General features: G+C 37.9%; 1 protein-coding gene across 4 annotated transcripts in view; it reads right to left on the bottom strand.

Annotated features, from left to right (window-relative positions):
- Positions 1 to 19,812, bottom strand: part of grid2 (glutamate receptor, ionotropic, delta 2) — a 447,398-nt gene that overhangs the window by 204,157 nt on the left and 223,429 nt on the right. For all 4 annotated transcript variants that reach the window (XM_087792456.1, XM_087792434.1, XM_087792441.1 and 1 more), the window contains exons 3-4: positions 18,043 to 18,330; positions 5,937 to 6,142 (exon numbers count right to left, since the gene is read on the bottom strand). In XM_087792456.1, the coding sequence (XP_087648582.1) occupies positions 5,937 to 6,142; positions 18,043 to 18,330 (494 nt within the window). The remainder of the gene's footprint in view (positions 1 to 5,936; positions 6,143 to 18,042; positions 18,331 to 19,812) is intronic.

The following is a 19,812-nucleotide window of genomic DNA, read 5'->3' as shown; positions in this document are numbered from 1 at the left end:
AATTAACAATGCTTAGACAGGATATATATATATATATATATATATATATACTGTATATATATATATATAGGATTGTCAACGTTTACAGTTTCCTTTAAACATGTAACCGACGCTCCTAACCGTTGTGTAATCTTTCTGTCGCAGTTGCACTATATAACCACTGGAGGGTTCTGTCTCAATTCAAACAGCTCCAGCCTAATCCCTTCCAGCTCTTCCAACAGTTGGAATAAACATGTTTTTATTATTTTAGACCCCTTTCAAATTTGTGCTAAATTACAGTTGACGTAACAGATACATTTTAATTTTTTGGTGAACGATGACTAAAGTCAGTATGTGTCTGTTGGTAAAAAAAACTCTTAATTTAAGTATTTACATTAGAAAATGTGCCTAAGCCCCGCCCTCTGGAAACACTTGCCCATAACCACACCCACTCTGCTGTGATTGGTCAAGCTTGGAAGTCTCCACCTCCATGGGACTTGTTGTATAAACAAAGTGGGGCGTAATTACAGATGTCTGTGGGAAGAGTGAACCCATTATTACGTCATGATGGACTCCGCTCTCGTAACCTCTTGTTCGCCGAGATCTCAGAGAAGAAGGTGACTTTATAAAGTAATAAAATTACATTAATAATATTACTCTGCGAGGCTCCTGACTAAAGTATCACGCAGTAATACTACGAAGCAGCACTATATCAATTGGTTAATTCACCAATGCTCACTCGCTATAACTACAATAAACACCCATTTACAAATACAATTGTTGCACTAAAAGGATTAAACAATCGTTTGTAAAAGCTTATGAGTCGTCGCTGTCAAAGTCTCAAACCACCACAGTCTCACATCACATGACCAAAACACATGCGCCTCATTGGCCAACAGCAGCTCCGCACCAATTGCATGTAAATATTGGTAAGAAGTGAACAGATATATAGATAAAGATATAGATATAGATATACAGTATAAATAAATGGCTTTACACTTACAAATACAAGTGGAAAATAATGTTTTTTAGAAAAAATATATATAACCCAATTAATAAATATATGTAAAGTCCATAGTCTGTAATAGTCGGGCAGGAAGTAAAACTGCATCGTCTGGTTTTAAGCTTTACTAGATGAAATCCCCCAAATAAAAACGATGATTCAAGATAAAAGATGATTTCTTTTTAACGCACAAGAGTAAAGTTTTCAACGATGGAATTGACTTAAAGTCACATCTCGATTTTCCTTTTCTTGAAACAATGTACAAGAAAACCCTCTGTCCCTGGGATCCTCCCCAATCTTCAGTCTGCACAGATCATCGGGCGTCTCTCTTCCTTTAGAATCATGTCTGTTATCAACAGCAGTGACGGTCGACGCCCCGTTGTGCCTTCAAGATCCCTCTCTAAGAATCTAAACAATTCTTTTTTTTCCTTATGAATCCCACAGGAATTCCGCCGCCGCAACCTCGGACCGTCCAGATTTTTGTCTTCTCCCAATATTGTTGTTTTAATAAAGCAGTCCATTTCCAAGTGATAACCATCACACTGTGAAACACATACTTCATATGGAGGCAGCTTATTAAAAAATGAAGTGAAACTCATCTGAATCGGACCATTGGAGCATGCGTGTTAAATTAAAAAAGGAGTGTAAAATCTAACTTTCCTCTTAATGGCTGCTGCGGCCACTCATTATTAGTCAGATGGACGGCGATGATTAGTCGCTCATAGTCGGTATAATTAGCACGGAATGGAAAAATGACCAGAGTTTTTTTAATTGCAACATTATTAATTTTTTGATTATCTGGAACTCAAGTTAATTTGTTCAGCATTGTGTTGCAATAACTTGTTACGACAGCAATACAACGAAGCCGGAGCATAATGGGAATGTTGTGTCTTCTGTGTTTATGGAAATAATTCTAATTAAACTTGATGAAGATGCACTACAGAACACTGTCCATCCCTTTTCGGAAGAAAAAAACAACAAATGTATTCCTTCCAAGCAGCCGTTTATTATCATCACAAGACGAGCCAGTTATGCATCACAGAGCCATTTTGCAGACATTTTTTTTGGAAGCTGTTGGAGGGAAAAGGGAAATAAATAAAGAAGAAAACTCAAACATGAATTGAAAAACAAACCTCCCTCTGATTGGTTTAAGAATGTATTGGCAAATAAACAGGCGCTAAAACAAACACCAGTGTTGAAGCGCGTCGTCATTGTTGGTGGGTTTCAAAAAAGAAAAGCTCTTAAAAAAAACAGGTCATGTTAAGTTGGGCGAAAAAACTTTTTCAAGTGGCTCCAGTCAGATTCAAGAGGTGAATTATTCAACATGTTTTACACAGAATATTTCCCTTCATGGTTAATTTGCAACATCTGTCATCTCTGGATTCATTGCTTTCCTGTTTGATGGTCCTTCAGCTAAGATGTGTCAGTTAGGGAGAAAAAAAAAGAAAAAAAAAAGTCCCAAAATGCCATCGTTTTAAAACTTTAACGCTTCTAGATCAAATGGCAAAATTTATACTTTCCACTTTTTTGAATAATTAATCTGGTGTGTGTGTGTGTGTGTGTGTGTGTGTGTGTTCTATGTGCCTGTGCGGAAGTCGGATCTAAAAGCTTGTTTTGAGTTGTTGTATGAAATTATAATAGACTTAATTTGAAAGTTGAAAGTCGCGAAACAACGTTCACATCGCATCTTTTGACTCGCATCAAAAACTAGCGACAAAAGAAGTGGCTTTGAAGTGATGTGACATTTAAATAATTTTTTAGAAATTCAAATGTTTCACTGGCTCACTTTGCAAAGCCAAATAACAACTATTGGTTAAGATACCTACCGTTTAAAAAAAACAATGATTTTTCCGGCTGTTTCATGATTTTTCATCAGCTGTTTTCATGAAATCTTATAGGCTGTTTAAATGAAATTTCATCAGCTGTTTCTATGAAATCTCATCAGCCTTTTCATGATTTTTCATCAACTGTTTTAATGATTTTTCATCAGCTGTTTTAATCATTTTTCAACAGCTTTTTCATGGAATCTCATCAACTGTTTCATGATTTTTCATCAACTGTAATAATTTTTCATCAGCTGTTTTCATGAAATCTCATCAGCTGTTTCTATGAAATCTCATCAGCTGTTTCATGAAGTCTCATCAGCTGTTTTTATGAAATCTCATCAGCTGTTTTAATGATATTTCATCAGCCGTTTCTTGAAATCTCATCAGCCGTTTCATGAAACATCATCAGCCGTTTCCTGAAAACTCAACAGCTGTTTTAATGAAATCTCATCAGCTGTTACATGAAATCTCATCAGCCGTTTTATGAAACATCATCAGCTGTTTTCTGAAAACTCAACAGCTGTTTTAATGAAATCTCATCAGCTGTTTTTATGAAATCTCATGAGCTGTTTTAATGATATTTCATCAGCAGTTTCTTGAAATCTCATCAGCTGTTTCCTGAAAACTCAACAGCTGTTTCCTGAAAACTCAACAGCTGTTCCATGAAATCTCATCAGCTGTTCCATGAAATCTCATCAGCCGTTTTATGAAAAATCATCAGCTGTTTTCTGAAAACTCAACAGCTGTTTTAATGAAATCTCATCAGCTGTTTCATAAAACATCATCAGCTTTTTATGGAACCTTATTGGCCGTTTCATGAAAAAAGAGGTTTCATAATTTCTCATGGGCTGATTCATGAAAAACTCATCAGCTGTTTCATTAAACCAAGCATCTGCGGCTCAAATCTTGAAAGAACATCTCTCTAAACTTACTGAGAAACTTCTGTACTTCCAAGTACCTTTTTCTTTTTTTAAACATGTAAGCACCAACACTGTATTCACTCCCTGCTAAAAAGAAAATGACTATTTTCAAAATGTATTTGTGAAAAAAACGTTGTGCAAACCCCTTGCCATGTGGTGCCAACTGATAACCGCACTGAACGTTTATTTGTGTATTTGGCAGAATGTAGTTCCTTCCACTTTCCTGTCGGAAATTGTAAAGACTCCCGTGAGTTCTCAAACCAACTCTTACAAAAGCCTTCAACTCAAAGTTACGTGTTGATTTACTTTCAACATCACTACAGCGAGTCGATTGTGTAACTGGCGCCGACCTTTCCTCTCCCTAAACCCTGGTCAGGCAGCAGGATCTGCAGTCTAAGTGAGGAGGCATAGACCTCTCACTCCCTGGATGCTTCCACGGGTCTACTTGGGGAATTCTGAGACGTTCTCCTCAACCCCACTCTCTTGGGCTTCATCCCAGGTTGTCATGCACGGAGCAATTCACCTGAGAAAACTCCTGCAGGAATTCTGACAAGAGATGAATTCCTTCTCCTAAAGCACAGGAACCGTATCCCCCCCCCGGAAAAACACTCAAAATTTGAATGTGGCTCCTCATGTTGAAAAATATACTGTTCTAGATATCAGAGGAAAATTTACGAACTATAGAGACATTGTTTGTATTGAGGTACGCCCACAGCTTTAACCTCCAGCAGAATTTATTCACAGCTATCTGAGCTAATAGGTCAAACACAGAGTGATGAGTCTTCAATATCTATACACCTCAAGTCATTTTCTTTGTGTGTAAATATGTCTTTTTTATTAAAGGAATAGAATAATCATTAATAAGGTTTGTGGGGGCAAAGAGATAATAGTGAATGAAATCATACTTTTACAGTTAATTTCCCAGTTTCATTCACCCATTATTCATTCATTAATAAAAAACATTCATGAGTAATCGACATCAACCCACTCCACCATTCCACTCTCGCCATGCCTTCAACTAAATGAGATCCTGATCGCTCTTTCCGAGGTCACTTTTAATTAAGCCGACACTCAGGACTGAACCCCGTCCTACCACTTCAAATCCAAAAATTCATAATCTAATGAGAATTTTTTTTTTTTTTTGCTTCATTTAAAGAGTGAAAATCGTGATTTCTAACATCATTCATCGCAATACAGACAAATAATACAGATAATAACAAGGACAGAATATTTTTGTCTAACAACATGTGAACTTCTTGAAAAATAAAGAAAAGATCAGCTATCTTGGGATCTTGCTCATGAGTGAGGGAAGGATTCAAGAGATCGATAGTGACTTTGTGACAGTGGAGGGACAAACGTATTTGAAACAATGACGAGATGGGCAACGGTAAACAGTTGTGTACTTCATATACACTCATATGATGGGAAAATGCTAAGCCAACATTCATTCATTTTCTGTTCCCTTTCGAGTATAACAGGGGGGCTGGAGCATATCCCAGTTACTTCGGGCGAGAGGCAGGGGACACCCTGAACAGGACGCTAGTCCGTCACAGGGCACACAAAGACACACAACCATTTACACACACACTCATACCTATGGACAATTTCCCCAAGTTCTCAATCAACTGCTGTATGTTTTTGGACTGGAGTGCCTGGAGTAAACCCACGTGGAAAACTCTACACAGAAAGGTCACAAGCTGGCTCCCTCCTGACCTGAAAGCGAACTTAAGTAATTTTAACTAATAATTACCAGTTTATAAAACTGCTCTGAAGTTATAACAGCGAACAAACAGCTCTCTGCTTCAGAAATACGTTAGACAGACATGTAAACTGTGTTCTTCTTTCTCAATTGTGCAAGTAAAACACGTGACTTTAAGCCTGATCTGATTTCTATTCTCTGTTTAAGTAAAAATGTTAAGTGAGATTCCCAACCTGATGGATAGTATTGCAAGCTATTTATAATCAACTGGTCTTCCACGGCATACAGAGAAGCTCATAAACCCCGTCATCCGCTCATATACGCGAGTGAGATTTTCAAACAGCCTCTTAGGACGAGCAGCTACGACATTTTGATGAAGCTCAGAATAAAGTGTAATAGCTCCACCTAAATAAAACATGCGTTCACGCGAGTTTGTCGCAGAGAAGGGGGCAGTCCGTCCATTACCGTACATCAAAGTACATGGTACAGAGTACATAGATCATCCTTACCTCGGAGATGAAAGCTTTGGCCGTGGCCGGGCTCATGAACAGCACGGCTCTGCGGAGAGTATCTCTGTAACGGTGGAGCTCCTCCACTCGCATAGTCCTGAACAGACTCGTGATCATCATATTGATATTAGATTCCACTTTCTGAAGGGACACGTCCATCCCCTGCTGCGAGGTCTGATCCAAAAAATCCTCGATGCCACGGATATCTGGAGGCGAACAAGAGGGAAATGGAGATTTATTTCAAAGGGTATGCGACACGGATGAAAAGAATAATACAGGACACAATCGGAGGCCATTTATAAATCTCTCTACTAAGACACAGCGATCGAACGCCTTCTTGCCTCTTCTTCTTATGCTACGTTGTCGCCCGAGAAACTAGTTTTTACAAAAGTAAAACCCAGTTAATAAATAAAAATAAACACACGTAAGTATGAATAAAATGGCAACAACAAATCCCCAACTTTTTTTTCCCACAAAGTAACTCATTTTTAACCATTCAATAACCGCCTTCTTAATAATTCTATTATTTTTATCTATACACAGTAATGTCATCATCAACTTTTTTTTTTGTTTGGATCCAGTTCTTCAGTTGGTTCATTGTTAATTCAAGGTCAATCCTTTGTTGATCGTCCTACTAATGACGTGCCGGATGATGTGCGAGCGTGTTTGTGTAAAGCAGCTAACCACTTGATTGGGAAAACGGATGACATTGCCATCACTGCCAGTGTCTCATCCGAACAATTACCAGGATTGATTAGACTGGTTAAGGACCTGAGGGCACAGACTCGTGTGCAGCTGACTTCGTGCCAAACGCTGTGCGGCTTAAACAGACCGGCGAGAATTACCGAAACACTGGTAATGGAACAGCTTTTAATGAAAAAGGTAAATAATGTTTTTTTGTTTTTTTTTGGGAAAGATCACATGCTCTCTCCGACTGCCCTCTCTCTTCCTTGTTCACGCCTCCACAGAGTTATTTTTGATGTCAACCCATAGACCACTACTCTCTTGCAAACCCACACTAGTGCGGATAATGATGGTCACAGATTTACGTAACATCATGAAGAGTCTTGAGCTACACTTGTTTGGTTTTGTATTGCAAATATGTTCATTGAAATGCAATTGACTTCTTTAAACCATCCAAATGAAAACGTTATTTTACATCACAGGTTTGAAACTATAAAAGTAGATGCACCAAGAGTGTCATGATGGGCTTTTAAATATACGTTTATATTTTCTATTCCTCTGGACAACAGGTAGGTGGCGCAGTGTGATACATTATAAATCAAGTGCCACCAATCGGACTCACACTAGACACTTTATGGTTTCCCTTTTTCAACTGGACTGAAGATACAGGAAAATAAAGGACAACTTATGTGAAAACCCAACTCTCCAACTGTTACTTTATAAAGTTCTCCCCTGTCTAAAAATCTCGGCGAACTAGAGGTTACGAGAGCGGAGTTCATTATGACGAATTAAATGGTTTCACCTCCCCCAGCCAGCTGTAATCATGCCCGATTTGTTTAAACAACAAGTCCTTTCCAGGTACTTCTAGGATTGATGATGTGCAGTGACATACTGTGATGCCGTGACCAATCACAGCAGAGTGGGTGTGGCTATGGTGAGGAAGATTTTACAGTAGTTTGAGGGAAAATAAAGTGTTTTCAGTGGGCGGGGCTTAAGTACATTTTCCAATGTAAATATTAAAAGAGAGTTTCGTACAAACAAACACATACTGATGAGTACAATAGAGTCCAAAACCTATTTAAGAGACAATTAAATCAACACTTTAGTTTCCCTTTAAATCATCCTGTTATTTTCAACATTTTAGAAAAAAGAAAAAGAGGAACTTTTAAAGCACAGATACGGTGCATACCCCAGCTAAGACTTGTTCTTTATTATAGGGATTTAATTTTAGGCTGTGATTTATAAAGTCATTTCTTGTTGATTTTTTTTTTGCTGGTTCCAAATGGAACATGATGTTTCAGATGGAGCAGTTAGAAGCCAGACTAGTGAACGATTCTTCAAATACCTTGGAGTGGAAAATTTTTTCAATATCAACTTTTTTTCTGAAACATCTGCTTGAATCAATTTGTTTTAATGATGTCCCTCGGTAAAGTGCCTTAAGGCTGCAAAAGTGTGCGTCTCCAGATACATGTGGTTTAAGTGGTCAAATAAGCAGCATGTGATACTTTCGTCTGCTTGCTCTTTATCGATTCTTTGATGAAGCAAAGGGATGCTCAGTTTTATAAAGTCTTTTAGAAAATCAAAAAAAAAAAAAAAAAAGGTTTATAGTTTTACAGTAACGCCAGGACGGAGATTTGAAGCGAACGTTTAGACGTAATGAAGTGTTGCATTGAACACACAGAGATTCCATTTCTATTACGACCACAGTTCTTGCTTTTGAATCCAGTAACTATATTTCTTCCCAAATGAGTCTTGGCCCACAGTTTTCAAGCATAGCAAGACAAGGCCTTGGAGAGGAAGATTAAGATAAGATTAAGATTCAACTTAAGAACTTGAGCATATGTGGCTTTGCAGCTAAAACACTTTTCAGCTAAATGTGGACAAAACTGAAACTCTGGTTATCTCAGTTTAACAGACTAAGGTCAGTCTGTCAAACTGAGCCTGAGAAACCTGGGTGTTGTATTTGACAAAGACATGTCTCTAGTTCAACACTGCAGAAAACTGACCAGAAACTGTTTCCTTCAACAGAGAAAAATCCCTAAACTTAGGAAAATAGTGTCAAAACACGATCTGGAGTTTATAATCCATGCGTTTGTGTCTTCTTGTTTAGACTATTGTTACAGTTTGTTTTCATGTCTTAACAAGAAGGATCTGTCTCGCCTGTAGTTGATACAAAACTCTGCAGCAAGAATTCTGAGCTGCTCTAGTAGAAGAACTCGCATTTCTCTGATCCTTAAAACTCTTCACTGGCTAGTTTCTTTCAGGACCAATTTTAAAATTCTGGTTCTTACTTTCAGAGCTTTCAATGACATTTAAATAATAATAAAAAAAAGAATAAAATACTGCTTAGCGGTAACATTTGTTAAAAAACAATAACTATTTATATTTTTTGTTGTTTTTTTTTTTTTTTGAAGTTTGCCCGACAAACTGTCTTTTCTCGTGTGTGAAAAAAGAAGGGATGATGGGGAATGATTTAGAAGCTTTATCTACTGAAGCAGAGCCAGAGCAGCAGAAAGAAGAGAAGTCGGGGGAAAAGCAGTTAACTCCAGGAACACCCAATCTGCTGGGAGACAAGCAGAGAAAACACTGATATGAACTTTACGCTTTTAAGAAATCAAATGGACCAAATGGGAGATTTCACCACGTTCCGTGTTGCGGAAGTTTACCCCCGGGTGCCAGGTTTTAGAGAAAACATCAAGGATCTCCAAATGAGATTCCAAAACTCCCTGGCTGTCTGTCAAACTTCGCTCTTTCCCTCGTCTCACCTCTTCTACTTAACTTGCAAATGATCCTTTTTCTCCAGGAAAAAAACAAAATGAAATCACAAACAAAAAAAAAGCTTTTGTGTTCGTGTGTCGCTGCCTGTTATGTTTTTCGGGGATTTTCCTCGTTTGAGCTCACGTCCTCCTCTCGGATTGGTGCGATCGAAGCCCGGGGTTAAATCTATTTTAAGGAAGCTGTTGGGCAGCATTAATGTTCAAGCGGAGAGATGTGGCCAGACAACTTCATCCCGTCTGTCTTGTTCACACACTGGACTGAGCTGCTTTTCAGACGGAAAACAAATCTGTCTTAATCCTGAAAGAATCTACCCAAAGATGACTGGAAATGTCATTAAACCAATGATACTGTTTTGACACTGTACATTTGGTTTTCACCAAGGGTTCTTTATATCATTTGTCATCACAAAAAAAAATTATATAATTCTGACACACCTTGAAAAAATGTAATATGTTAAGGTCCGGCATGGGGGCCCCATGTGGCCTTTTGGCTTTATTCAAGTGGTCCTTATATAGTTTCAGTTCAACTTTAAAACATTTTAGCTAAATATTGTTTAAATTCTTTTTCAAATTTTTTCGAAAATTCTATTTTTCTTGTATTTCGTTTTTGTATTCTTAAAAAAAATAGTAGATAACATTTTTTTTTATCATTAAGTAACATTTTTCCTTATATGATTTATATTGAGAATATGTAAAATAATCAATTTAATTTCACAATCATATTCATCAGCTTTATCTTCATATTAACCCCATTTTTGTTTTTCCTTCTGTCACAGTGACATTCTTTAATGTGGTCCTTGAGAACATTTAATTATCTTTCCCTGTTTTATGGTTGTAAAAGTAACTCTTTATTTTATTTTAATGTATTTATTTATTTATATTTTACTAATGGACTATTACAGACTTTAAAATACTTGCATAAGTAAAAAATAAATAAATCAACAATACAATATATAATTAATAATGAATACCTATATATCACTTTTTCCTGTAGACAAAAACCTTGTAGATTAAAACACTTCTGTATCTTAACACATAATTAGTAAAGGAAAATATTATTATATCAATATTAATGGTCATAAAAATGTTATGCGGCGAAGATAATATTGATTAGTTCTAAGAACGGTTGTCCGTTTCGACATCTAATGGGCAGTAACTACTAAAATATGGATTGTGTCTGGAAATTGAATAAGGTGTTCTGGTCCGGTTACCACTAAAATGGGGCAAGAAGAATCAATTTTTCACTTGAAGTCACAGCAAAGAAAGTTCCCCTCCCTCGGTCTTAAAGCGGAACTTTGGAAGTTGACTTCCACATCGTAAAATAAAAACCTTAACTCCACACACAATTGCCTCTTTCAATTTAAATCTCAACTCTTCAGTGGCTATAAGTTCTGGCTACTTTTCCTCTTTTTTATTTTTTTCTTCTTATCATCCCCAGGGTCCCCCACAGCGAGCTTAACCAACACTTGTTTCAGATAAAAAAAAAAGAGGAGGAATAAAAAAGGGAAGCTGAATGAAAGGCTCAGGCACCTTTGAGGTGCGCTTCACCTTCCCTATCTTCCCAAATCTCTTCTCCTTGAAATCTCACGCAGCACTCCCTCTTCTTCCCTCGTCTTTTTCTTCTCCACCTCTGTGTATTCAAAACTTTACGTGAAGGAGGACAAAATATCCTCAGAATACGAGGAATTTGAAAAGAAATCTGATTGGTTAAAAGTAAGTGTGGATGTTTTCATTTCCTTCACCTTTATATTCAATTTATTTTTCTATTGAGAAAATTAATTGCTTTAAGAAACTTTATTTTAAGAGGGGAATAAAAATTGGCCTTCCTGTTTACTTTGGTTAATTTACAAAAAAGTACCAATGGAACTTTAAAAACACAATATTTGCTCGATCTTTTAAAAGGAGTCTGCTGCCTCTGCAACCTTCACCACAGCGATCTCGGTGAGAAGCTTGCAGGGATGAGAGACGAGAACTCTCAGCCTCGGGCTGTAGCTCTCAAGCCTGACATCAGTGCTGGTCTCCTGGGCCATGAAACGTCGTCCGCGGAGAGTTTGAGTTGTTGCATCGCTCATGAGGGAAACTATATATTGAGACAAATAAAAAAAAAAAGGCTTCCTGTAAACTAGTGAGGATGTCCGTCCTGAGGAGGAGGATGTGACCGTGCTAGCTGTGAAGGTGGGATTGAAGTTATATGTATATGGGATGGGATTTAATATATTTTGATTTCTTCTGCTTCGGGTTCGGGCCAAGGGTGCAGCAGCTTTAACAGGGAGGCCCAGACTTTCCTCACCCCAGCTACATCATCCAGCTCCTCCCTGCGGCCCCCAAGACGTCCCCTAGACCAGCAGAGAGATGTAGGCTCTCCAGCGTGTCCTGGGTCTTCCCCATGGTCTACTACCAGTGGAACATACCCTGAACACCTCACCAGGAAGTTGTCCTTGGAGGAGAAGCAGTTCTACTCCGAGTCTCTCCCGGATGACCTTGCTTCTCACCCTTTCTCTAAAAGAGCGCCGAGACACCCTACGGAGCTTAGCTCTCTTCACGACCGGTCGATGTCTCGCTCCATTCTTCCCCCACTCGTGAACAAGACCCCAAGCTACTTGTACTCCTCCAACTTTGGGCAGGATCTCATCCCCAACCCGGAGAAGGCTCCCCACCTTGTTCCGACTGAGAACCATGGACTCTGAAGAGCTGAAGCTCATGATCTGATCAGTCCGACAGAAGCAAGTCATCCACAAAAAGCAGTGACTCAATCCCAAGGCCACCAAACTTGAGCCCCTCAACGCCTTGGCTGTATAAAAGTTATGAACAGAATCGGTCCAACCCTCACTGGAAATGAGTCCAAATGAATACCGGCTATTTGACCCAAGCTCTGACTCTGTTCCTACGGAGAACAGATAGCTCTTAACAGGGTATCTGACACCCGATGTTCCCGGAGTGTTACCATAGTTCTCTTATGGTTTATAGTTCAATAATATGTGTTTTAAATAAAATAATTATTTATATTTTTACATTTAGAATAACATATATTTGACGGCATGTTCATTTCCGTACTGCAATTACACTTCCGGCCGCTAGATGGAAGCATTCGTTACGTCCACTGCATCTAACAGGAAGCTTTAAATCCCCGAGGTCCCAGCAATGACTGAGGACAAGAGGATACTTCACTCCAGCAGCTTTTTTAAGTTGGTGTTTGGACACATTTACAAATGAAAGCAGTTACGACTTCATCAAGAGTCATGTGGTCTGTAAATTCTACAACACTAGAGTTCAGTACTCAACAATACTATAGTAAAACTATATATCCTTGTTTCTTTAATATTGGATTCTATGGCAATATATTGTCCCTGTATCGTACCACAAGACTCTTGCCAATGCACACCTCTAATATATCTAGATATAAATATATAAAGTGAGAGAAAAGAAGACATTCACTTAGCATTGTCGCCTGTATCGCTCTTCTAAAGGTGAAAGTATGATGAATTCATTTAAAAAAAACATTCTCTCAACTTGACATTTGCCAGTGAAAGCTTACACCGCTGGACCGTAGGTTAATACACAAGCCTACTATTCACAATATTACAAGTAATTACTCACTTTCCGCCCTCGTGTTCCGCAGCTAATGCCGCCTTCTGCATTTAACCTTTCTAAACTTGGATTTACCTTAATCACTCCAATATCTATTTTGATTGAAAAAGAAAAGAGAAGAAGAAACCAAACTCTGTATTTCATGGTTAAGTTGTGATTATTCAGGACTGGTTTGTTACCTCTCGTAACAAACGATACACCCCAAAATAACGCGGCGTATAAATGATAACGATGATCAACAGCGACAAATCACGGCCAAGGTGACTTTGCCCGGAGCGATCCTGTCACTTGCCTCTTTAAACTTGCAGGTTTTACAACATTGACACGGAAAGAGAATGGATTGAAGCAATACACGGAGTGGGAGTACGGTGTGCGGGGAGGTGAAGAACAAGAGAAAAGGGAGATAATAGAGAGAAAACATGTGTTCACGACGGACCACTGGAGCCGAAAATAGGGAGTGGGACAGTTGTAGCCAATTCTTTTGGGAAGGACACGCCCTGGTGTATGTTCGGCACGAAACTCCCCTTGAAAAATAGTCCATCCTCGAGGGAATCTTTCTCCTTTATTCAACATCTTCTCCTTCTACACTCGCCGTCTGCAGATTTTTCAAACCCGCCGAACAAAGGACTGTCGAACACAATGACTGAAGAGAAGTGGTTAAAAACGCAGAAAAAAAAAGAAGAAAATTTGCCCGGCTGTCCTTCTCGCCGCCACTTATTTTCCCTCGCCTTCAACCAGCAACAAGGGGTGAGGCCATTAGGGAGCAGGGGTGATATCTTCAAAGACCCTTCTGTGGCTGAGAGAACACCCAGAGGATCTGTGAGCTAAATCAGAAAAGAGGGGGAGCAGTAACCCGGGCGAGGAGCATCTTTTTTTATATCAGACTCCAAAGGGGTTGTTGGGATCACCTTGTCGCAACTCAGGACACCATTGTTTTGTGATTATTTGTCATGTTAACAGCCAAGTTTTCAATATATCAATGGATTATACAGTAGAGAGCGCCATCTGGTGGGCTGTGGAAATGAGGGGAACGCTTCATGAAGCTTCATCAAACTCACTCAACACTTTAAATGCAAAACCTTGGTCAGTATCTTTAATTTTAATGACGGCAAAGAATATAATTCCTGATTAAATTGTAAATTAATACATGCGGTAAAGTGCTGGGTCAGGAGGGCATTCCCAGCATGCACTTCTGCAAAAATTAAAATTACTATTTAATGCTACTTTTTTTTAATTTTTTTTTCTTCACTGCTGACTGACAAAGTCAATAACAGGCCTAAGAAATATGAAGGTACATTTCTGTTTTTATTCCATTATATATTTATTCCAAAAAATAAAACATGCTATGTTTTTTCTTTTTTAATAAACAGAACCTTCACTTAAAATTGAAAATAAGAAGTATTCAAATGCATTTTACTAAGATTATTTTTTTATTTGATTGAAGATGTTTGAGATTTTAATAAAAGTGAAGATCTTTGATGAAAATATGTGTTTTTATTAAAGCAACAATTTTAATTGGATGACTAAAGCCCTATTTGCACGGGATAAATATTACCTGGGGACCTCGTTCTTTTGTAAAAGACCCCCCCCCTCCTCTGTGTTATTTTAAGTGCATTCACACGGGATAAAGGATGTCTGTAAAATAGTCATTTTTACTGACATTACCTAGAGATACAGATCTAAATAGGAGCGCAATTACTGAAGGGGAAAGTTAGTGTAACCAAGCATTCTTCGTTTAGAGAAGATAAAGTGGACAACCGTTTATTTTCTTTCGTTTCTCAACTTATGCAGACGCTCAACAGCGAGAGCGTTGCCCTGCAAATAAATTTGCCCCAACATTATTCTTACAGAAGAGACACAGCCTGTCACAGTAGTGTAACTTAGTTTGTAGCTGTGCAGTGCGCACGTCTTCTTTACTACTTTTTTATTACAAACTACCAGACGTCCCCAGGTAATACTTATCCGGTGCGAATCGGACATAAGACAAAAATCTATATTTATAAGAGACACCTATCTATCTATATCTATCTTTCTATCTAAAAACTGTGCAGCTCTCCCTGTTGCCTCAACCCTTGTGTTATCTCTGGGTCAAGGTCATCCGGAGGCCCATATGTGTTTGGTTTCCATAAATACACTTGCAGTGGTGGAGGTCATTCACGTTGACCACTCAACAACACAAGGGATACCACAAACACATTTGTCTTCGAGCCTTTGGGTCACCTTGACCCTGAGATAACACACAGGATAAAAAAGGAGAGTTCCACAGATATAATCTTGGAGGTTTCGATGAATCTTGGAAGGTCAGTTGGGGGACCAGGGGGCTAAAAGGATCTCTCTCGTAGATAAGGCCCGTCATCTGGAAGGGACTCAAATTATAGCCCCAACGCTTCATCCACATTGGGATAAATTGGGGTATTCCTTCAGGAAGTAAATCTCGGGGGGGAGATTCACGACATGCTGGCGAGATAACATCTACAGGAATACGTCCATTTTCCAGAGAAGAACTGGTGCACAAAATGGACAAACAATGATATATATGTTGTTGGAGAAGAACTTTTCATTAGAAAAAAGCCACTGATACAGATTGATCTCGATGCTGTGTTAGCCACAGTCACATAGGTAATGATCTGCTTCCTTGAACTCCACGTCAACACCCTTCGGCGTTTCTCTGTGTAATGAAAATATTGACTATGTTTCTAAATTGTGCGTCCACATTAGCTGGTATAAAACCTATTCAAAACAAAGTGCTTTTTTTTTTTCTTAGGATCTAACAAGTATGAACATCATTCTCAGAAATTCCATGGACCACGATGGAACTAAATCGTCAACATGGATTCCAGGAACCAGAGCATCGGTACTCGTGTGGTGAACGTCTCGAAGCGAACAAGGCAGGTGTTTTCCATCAGCACCGGGCGGGGAAAGGCTCTCGTCTGACGGTCATTAGGGAGTTTCCTGAAGTACTTTATAGTTTTCAGCCCATTATGGGATGATTGCTGCTAGACTCAGAGTTAGATTACTTTCCCTAAGTTCACTAATGAAGATGGTTAATGAGTGAAATTAAAGCAAAAAACACATCATCAAGCGCCTGAAAGTTGAGTCTCACGACAGCGATTGTTGTAACTGATTACACACCATCCACCTGTGAATGCATGTGTGACACCGGACGACCTCAGAGCACTCGATAAAATGACCACTTTCTAAAGTGTCTTCTGGTCTTTTTCGTGGAGTTAATGGATTGGAAAGGAAAACAAACAAAGAGGCACAAAGACTGAGTGTGAAATGAGAGAGTGTGGCTGAAGACAATCCAACGCTGTGAGGAGTTATGAAGTGGGAGGTTTTATTTGAAGTTCCTCTTTTGCCAGGCTGTCAAGAGACGTTTGTACACTTGTTGGTTCTGCATTTCACTCGAGGTTTATCTCGGGGACAATAATCATGTGAGTTTGTGCAGCTTAATCAACCGTCTGTTTCAATTGTTCCCGTCAGAGATATGGTTCCATCGATCCTGCCACCACCAGGTCCACACGGGGACATGGCTGCCTTTGATCTCAGCAGAGTGGTTAGAGGAGGAGATTTAAATGGCAGCGAACGGAAGTGAACCCTAAAAAATGCGACCTTTTCATGAAAAGAACTACAAGAAACTCCTGGATTGGTGTAAAAGGAAATGAAAATGGTATATTCAAGGAAGAAAATGTTCAGTAATATCCGAAAATGCCTGTAGTTTCATGGAGTAATTCTGCGTAATCTTGTGTTTTGAGGTGTTGGCTTCAAAAAGTCTACTTGACTTTAAATACGTATCTCGAGTTGACGTTAAGAAGGCTTCTTTTTTTCCCACTAGAGATTAGAGATTACTTGTTTCACTATTTGTACATTTTAAAATCAGTTTTTAATAAACATAAAACAATTGTAGTAACAAACTATGAACTATATGAAGAGATTTGATCTGCAAAATATGTTGGTGATGTTGGGATTTGCACTTTCTTTTGGGTTTTTATTTATTTATTTTTCTATTATAAAAAAAAAAAAGAAACAATTTTAGAATAAATATTTCATCTTTTTCCATACTTCTAATTATTGGCAGTAAATCTAATTCACAAATGTTGTTTGACCTTAATGAAAAAAAAAACATCAACACAATATTTTTGGTACAAAATGTCTTTTTAGAAATACTGAATAAAAGTAAAAACCTTCACAGCTCAGTTCATAAGGTAACGTTCCTCCAGGATCTGGCGCTTTATTACCTTTACAAAGTTTATTTTACCGTTTAAATTAATTAAAAGTGTATTTGAACGTTTTTCTCTTTGATTATTTCTATTTTTTTTATTTTTATTAATGCAACTTTTTGGGGTTTAAAAAAACAGACACAAATTTCAAACCATATCCAAAAAAAAAACACTTGTATATACAATTTTTTTTATTGAAATATTTTTTGTGGTGACGTTCTTCCTAACATTTTCTTCCTAACATGTTAACAACTTAATTATAAAATATTAAAAAAAAAAACATCCTGGCAGTTGTGCCTCAGTGAGATAATTCCTCCACAACAAAATGTTTAAAAAACAGCGACTTAAAAACTTTTAACTCAATTTAAAAATACAAAAAACCTTTGGTATGTGGTTAAATTTTATTTTTGATTTCGATTGTTTTTTTTTAAATTTAAAGTTGTTTTTTTTATGCAATTTCTATGGGTTGAATGATGTAGAAAAATGTCTTCTTTTTTTTTTAGCATTTAAACAACAACAATTCTATATTTTTGATAATGATTTTAAAACTTTTTTTCACTTAATTAAAAAAAACAGCGACTTAACAAAAAAATATAAATAAAATTTACTTAAAAAAAATGAATCTTTTCGGTATGTGGTAAAAGTTTATTTTTGTATTTCGAATTGATTTTCTTTAATTGAAAGTTAAAAAATGGTTGACGTGGTTTGCTTTTTCGGGGTTGAATGATGTACAGAAATGTCTTACAAAAACTTTTATCACTAAATTAAAACATTTAAAAACTCCTCTACTAAAAAACCAGGGCTTTTCTTGAAAAGAGAAAGATGGATAAACCTTACCGAAGTCGGAATCGTAGAAGAGGATGAACCTCTGCCAGCCGTACTCGGACACCACCTGCATGATGACCTCGTTGATGTAGACGGGCGGGCGGACCTTGAGGGTGTAGTCGTCAGAGCCGGGGACGCGACCGGTGGGAGGGCAGGCGGAGCGAGGCGTCCCCGCCGGAGAGCGCTGGATGAACAGGTGGGGGATGTGCATGGCGTCGGCCAGGGTCTGGAGGCTGCCGGCCGACATGCACCCGATTGAACTGACCAGCGCCAGGATGCCGCGGTTCATCAGCTCGCAGGCTGGAGGTAAGGGATGGGTGGGGAAAAGAGGGAAGCAAAAAGAAAGAAGATTTTAGGGTTAAATTTTTTTATTTTCAAACACAATACTTTCTTTTTTTTACTCCACTTAGTATTGTCGCCTCCATTTCAGACTTTTCAACTTTCAAATGATTATTAAAAAAATGATTAAAGACAAATTGAAATCAATTCCGGAAATCATTTGGACTTGATGTCTGATCCACATTATCAGATAGAAGACCCGCCACTACCCATCATTTTAAGGCTAATAATATCCTGATCTTATCCTCCATCTTTTATCCATTATCAGTCGTTTTAATCGGGTTAATTCATCCAAAGATTTCAATCAAGCCCTCGAGATTTTTCATTTTTCTTCGAATTAATTGCTTCAAAAATAGAGTTTGTGCCTCATCCAAGGCCTATGAAACTGTTTTAAATCATACATTACTTTTTCAATGTCTGGTCAAGTCCAAGCTCTTTGTTTGCTTGTTTAACGTACATTTATTTTATATATTTATTTCTGAAGAACACTTCTTCTGAGCTCTGGAAGAAATATCTGTGCCGACTTCTCTACCTCATTTACCTCCTGTCCACTTTTTCATTTCGACATCTAATGTTGTCAAAGGAAAAAAAAACAAAAACACCTCCGACCCTCTCGACCCAAACCCTCTCCTGTTATCTCACTTCTTGTCCAAAACAGCCGCTTTAAGTGCTTCGCCTTTCAGTCTCAATCATCTCAGAGCTGCAGTCTTGCAGTGATTTTCCTTCCAGTTGCCTCACAGCGTCGCTGAATATTGTACTCTCAGTGTGGAGTCATCGTTCCCCGACTCTCCCGTCTCAAAACATTCCACCAGCACATGCCAATTACACCCACCGATATTTCCAACTCGGCAGCTTCCGACGCAAGATTCTCGCGTTTACGCCGCGGCCATCTTTAAAAAAAAATCACGACCGCGCTGTTGCCGCTTCTTTCTAGACATTTGGAGCTCATGTTTGACTTATTATCGCCTGAATTTTTATTTATCTAAATTCTTTTTTTTTTTACTTTTATTTGTGACTTTTGTAGAACTTCTTGTCTCATCTTTAAAATGTATATTATAAGACATTTTTGACAATTATTAGATATTTCGACAATCCAATAAACACATTTAATTTGCAATATAACAGCAACTTAAACAGGAGAATTCAAATATAACTATTTCTGATGCCGACTTGTTGATCTAGTTTGTTTTTAAAATCCTAAACCAAGTGTCTTGAAAAAAATATGATGAATAAATACATGAAAACACAGATTATCTAGTAGGATAAACAAATTATATATATATATATATATATATATATATATATATATATATATATATATATATATATCAAAAATGTGAAAAAAATAAGCTTTTTTTGTATTGTACCATTGATTTACTAACCTAGATGACTATTAAGACTTTTAAGCGCACAAATTCAAACAAAATTAAAAATAGAAATTAA

Source organism: Callionymus lyra, chromosome 1, assembly GCF_982586985.1.
Source record: "Callionymus lyra chromosome 1, fCalLyr1.hap1.1, whole genome shotgun sequence".
In the NCBI taxonomy this organism is placed as follows: Eukaryota; Metazoa; Chordata; class Actinopteri; order Syngnathiformes; family Callionymidae; genus Callionymus; species Callionymus lyra.
The sequence above is the reverse complement of the archived record's forward strand: the minus strand, read 5'-3'. Positions and strand labels throughout refer to the sequence as shown.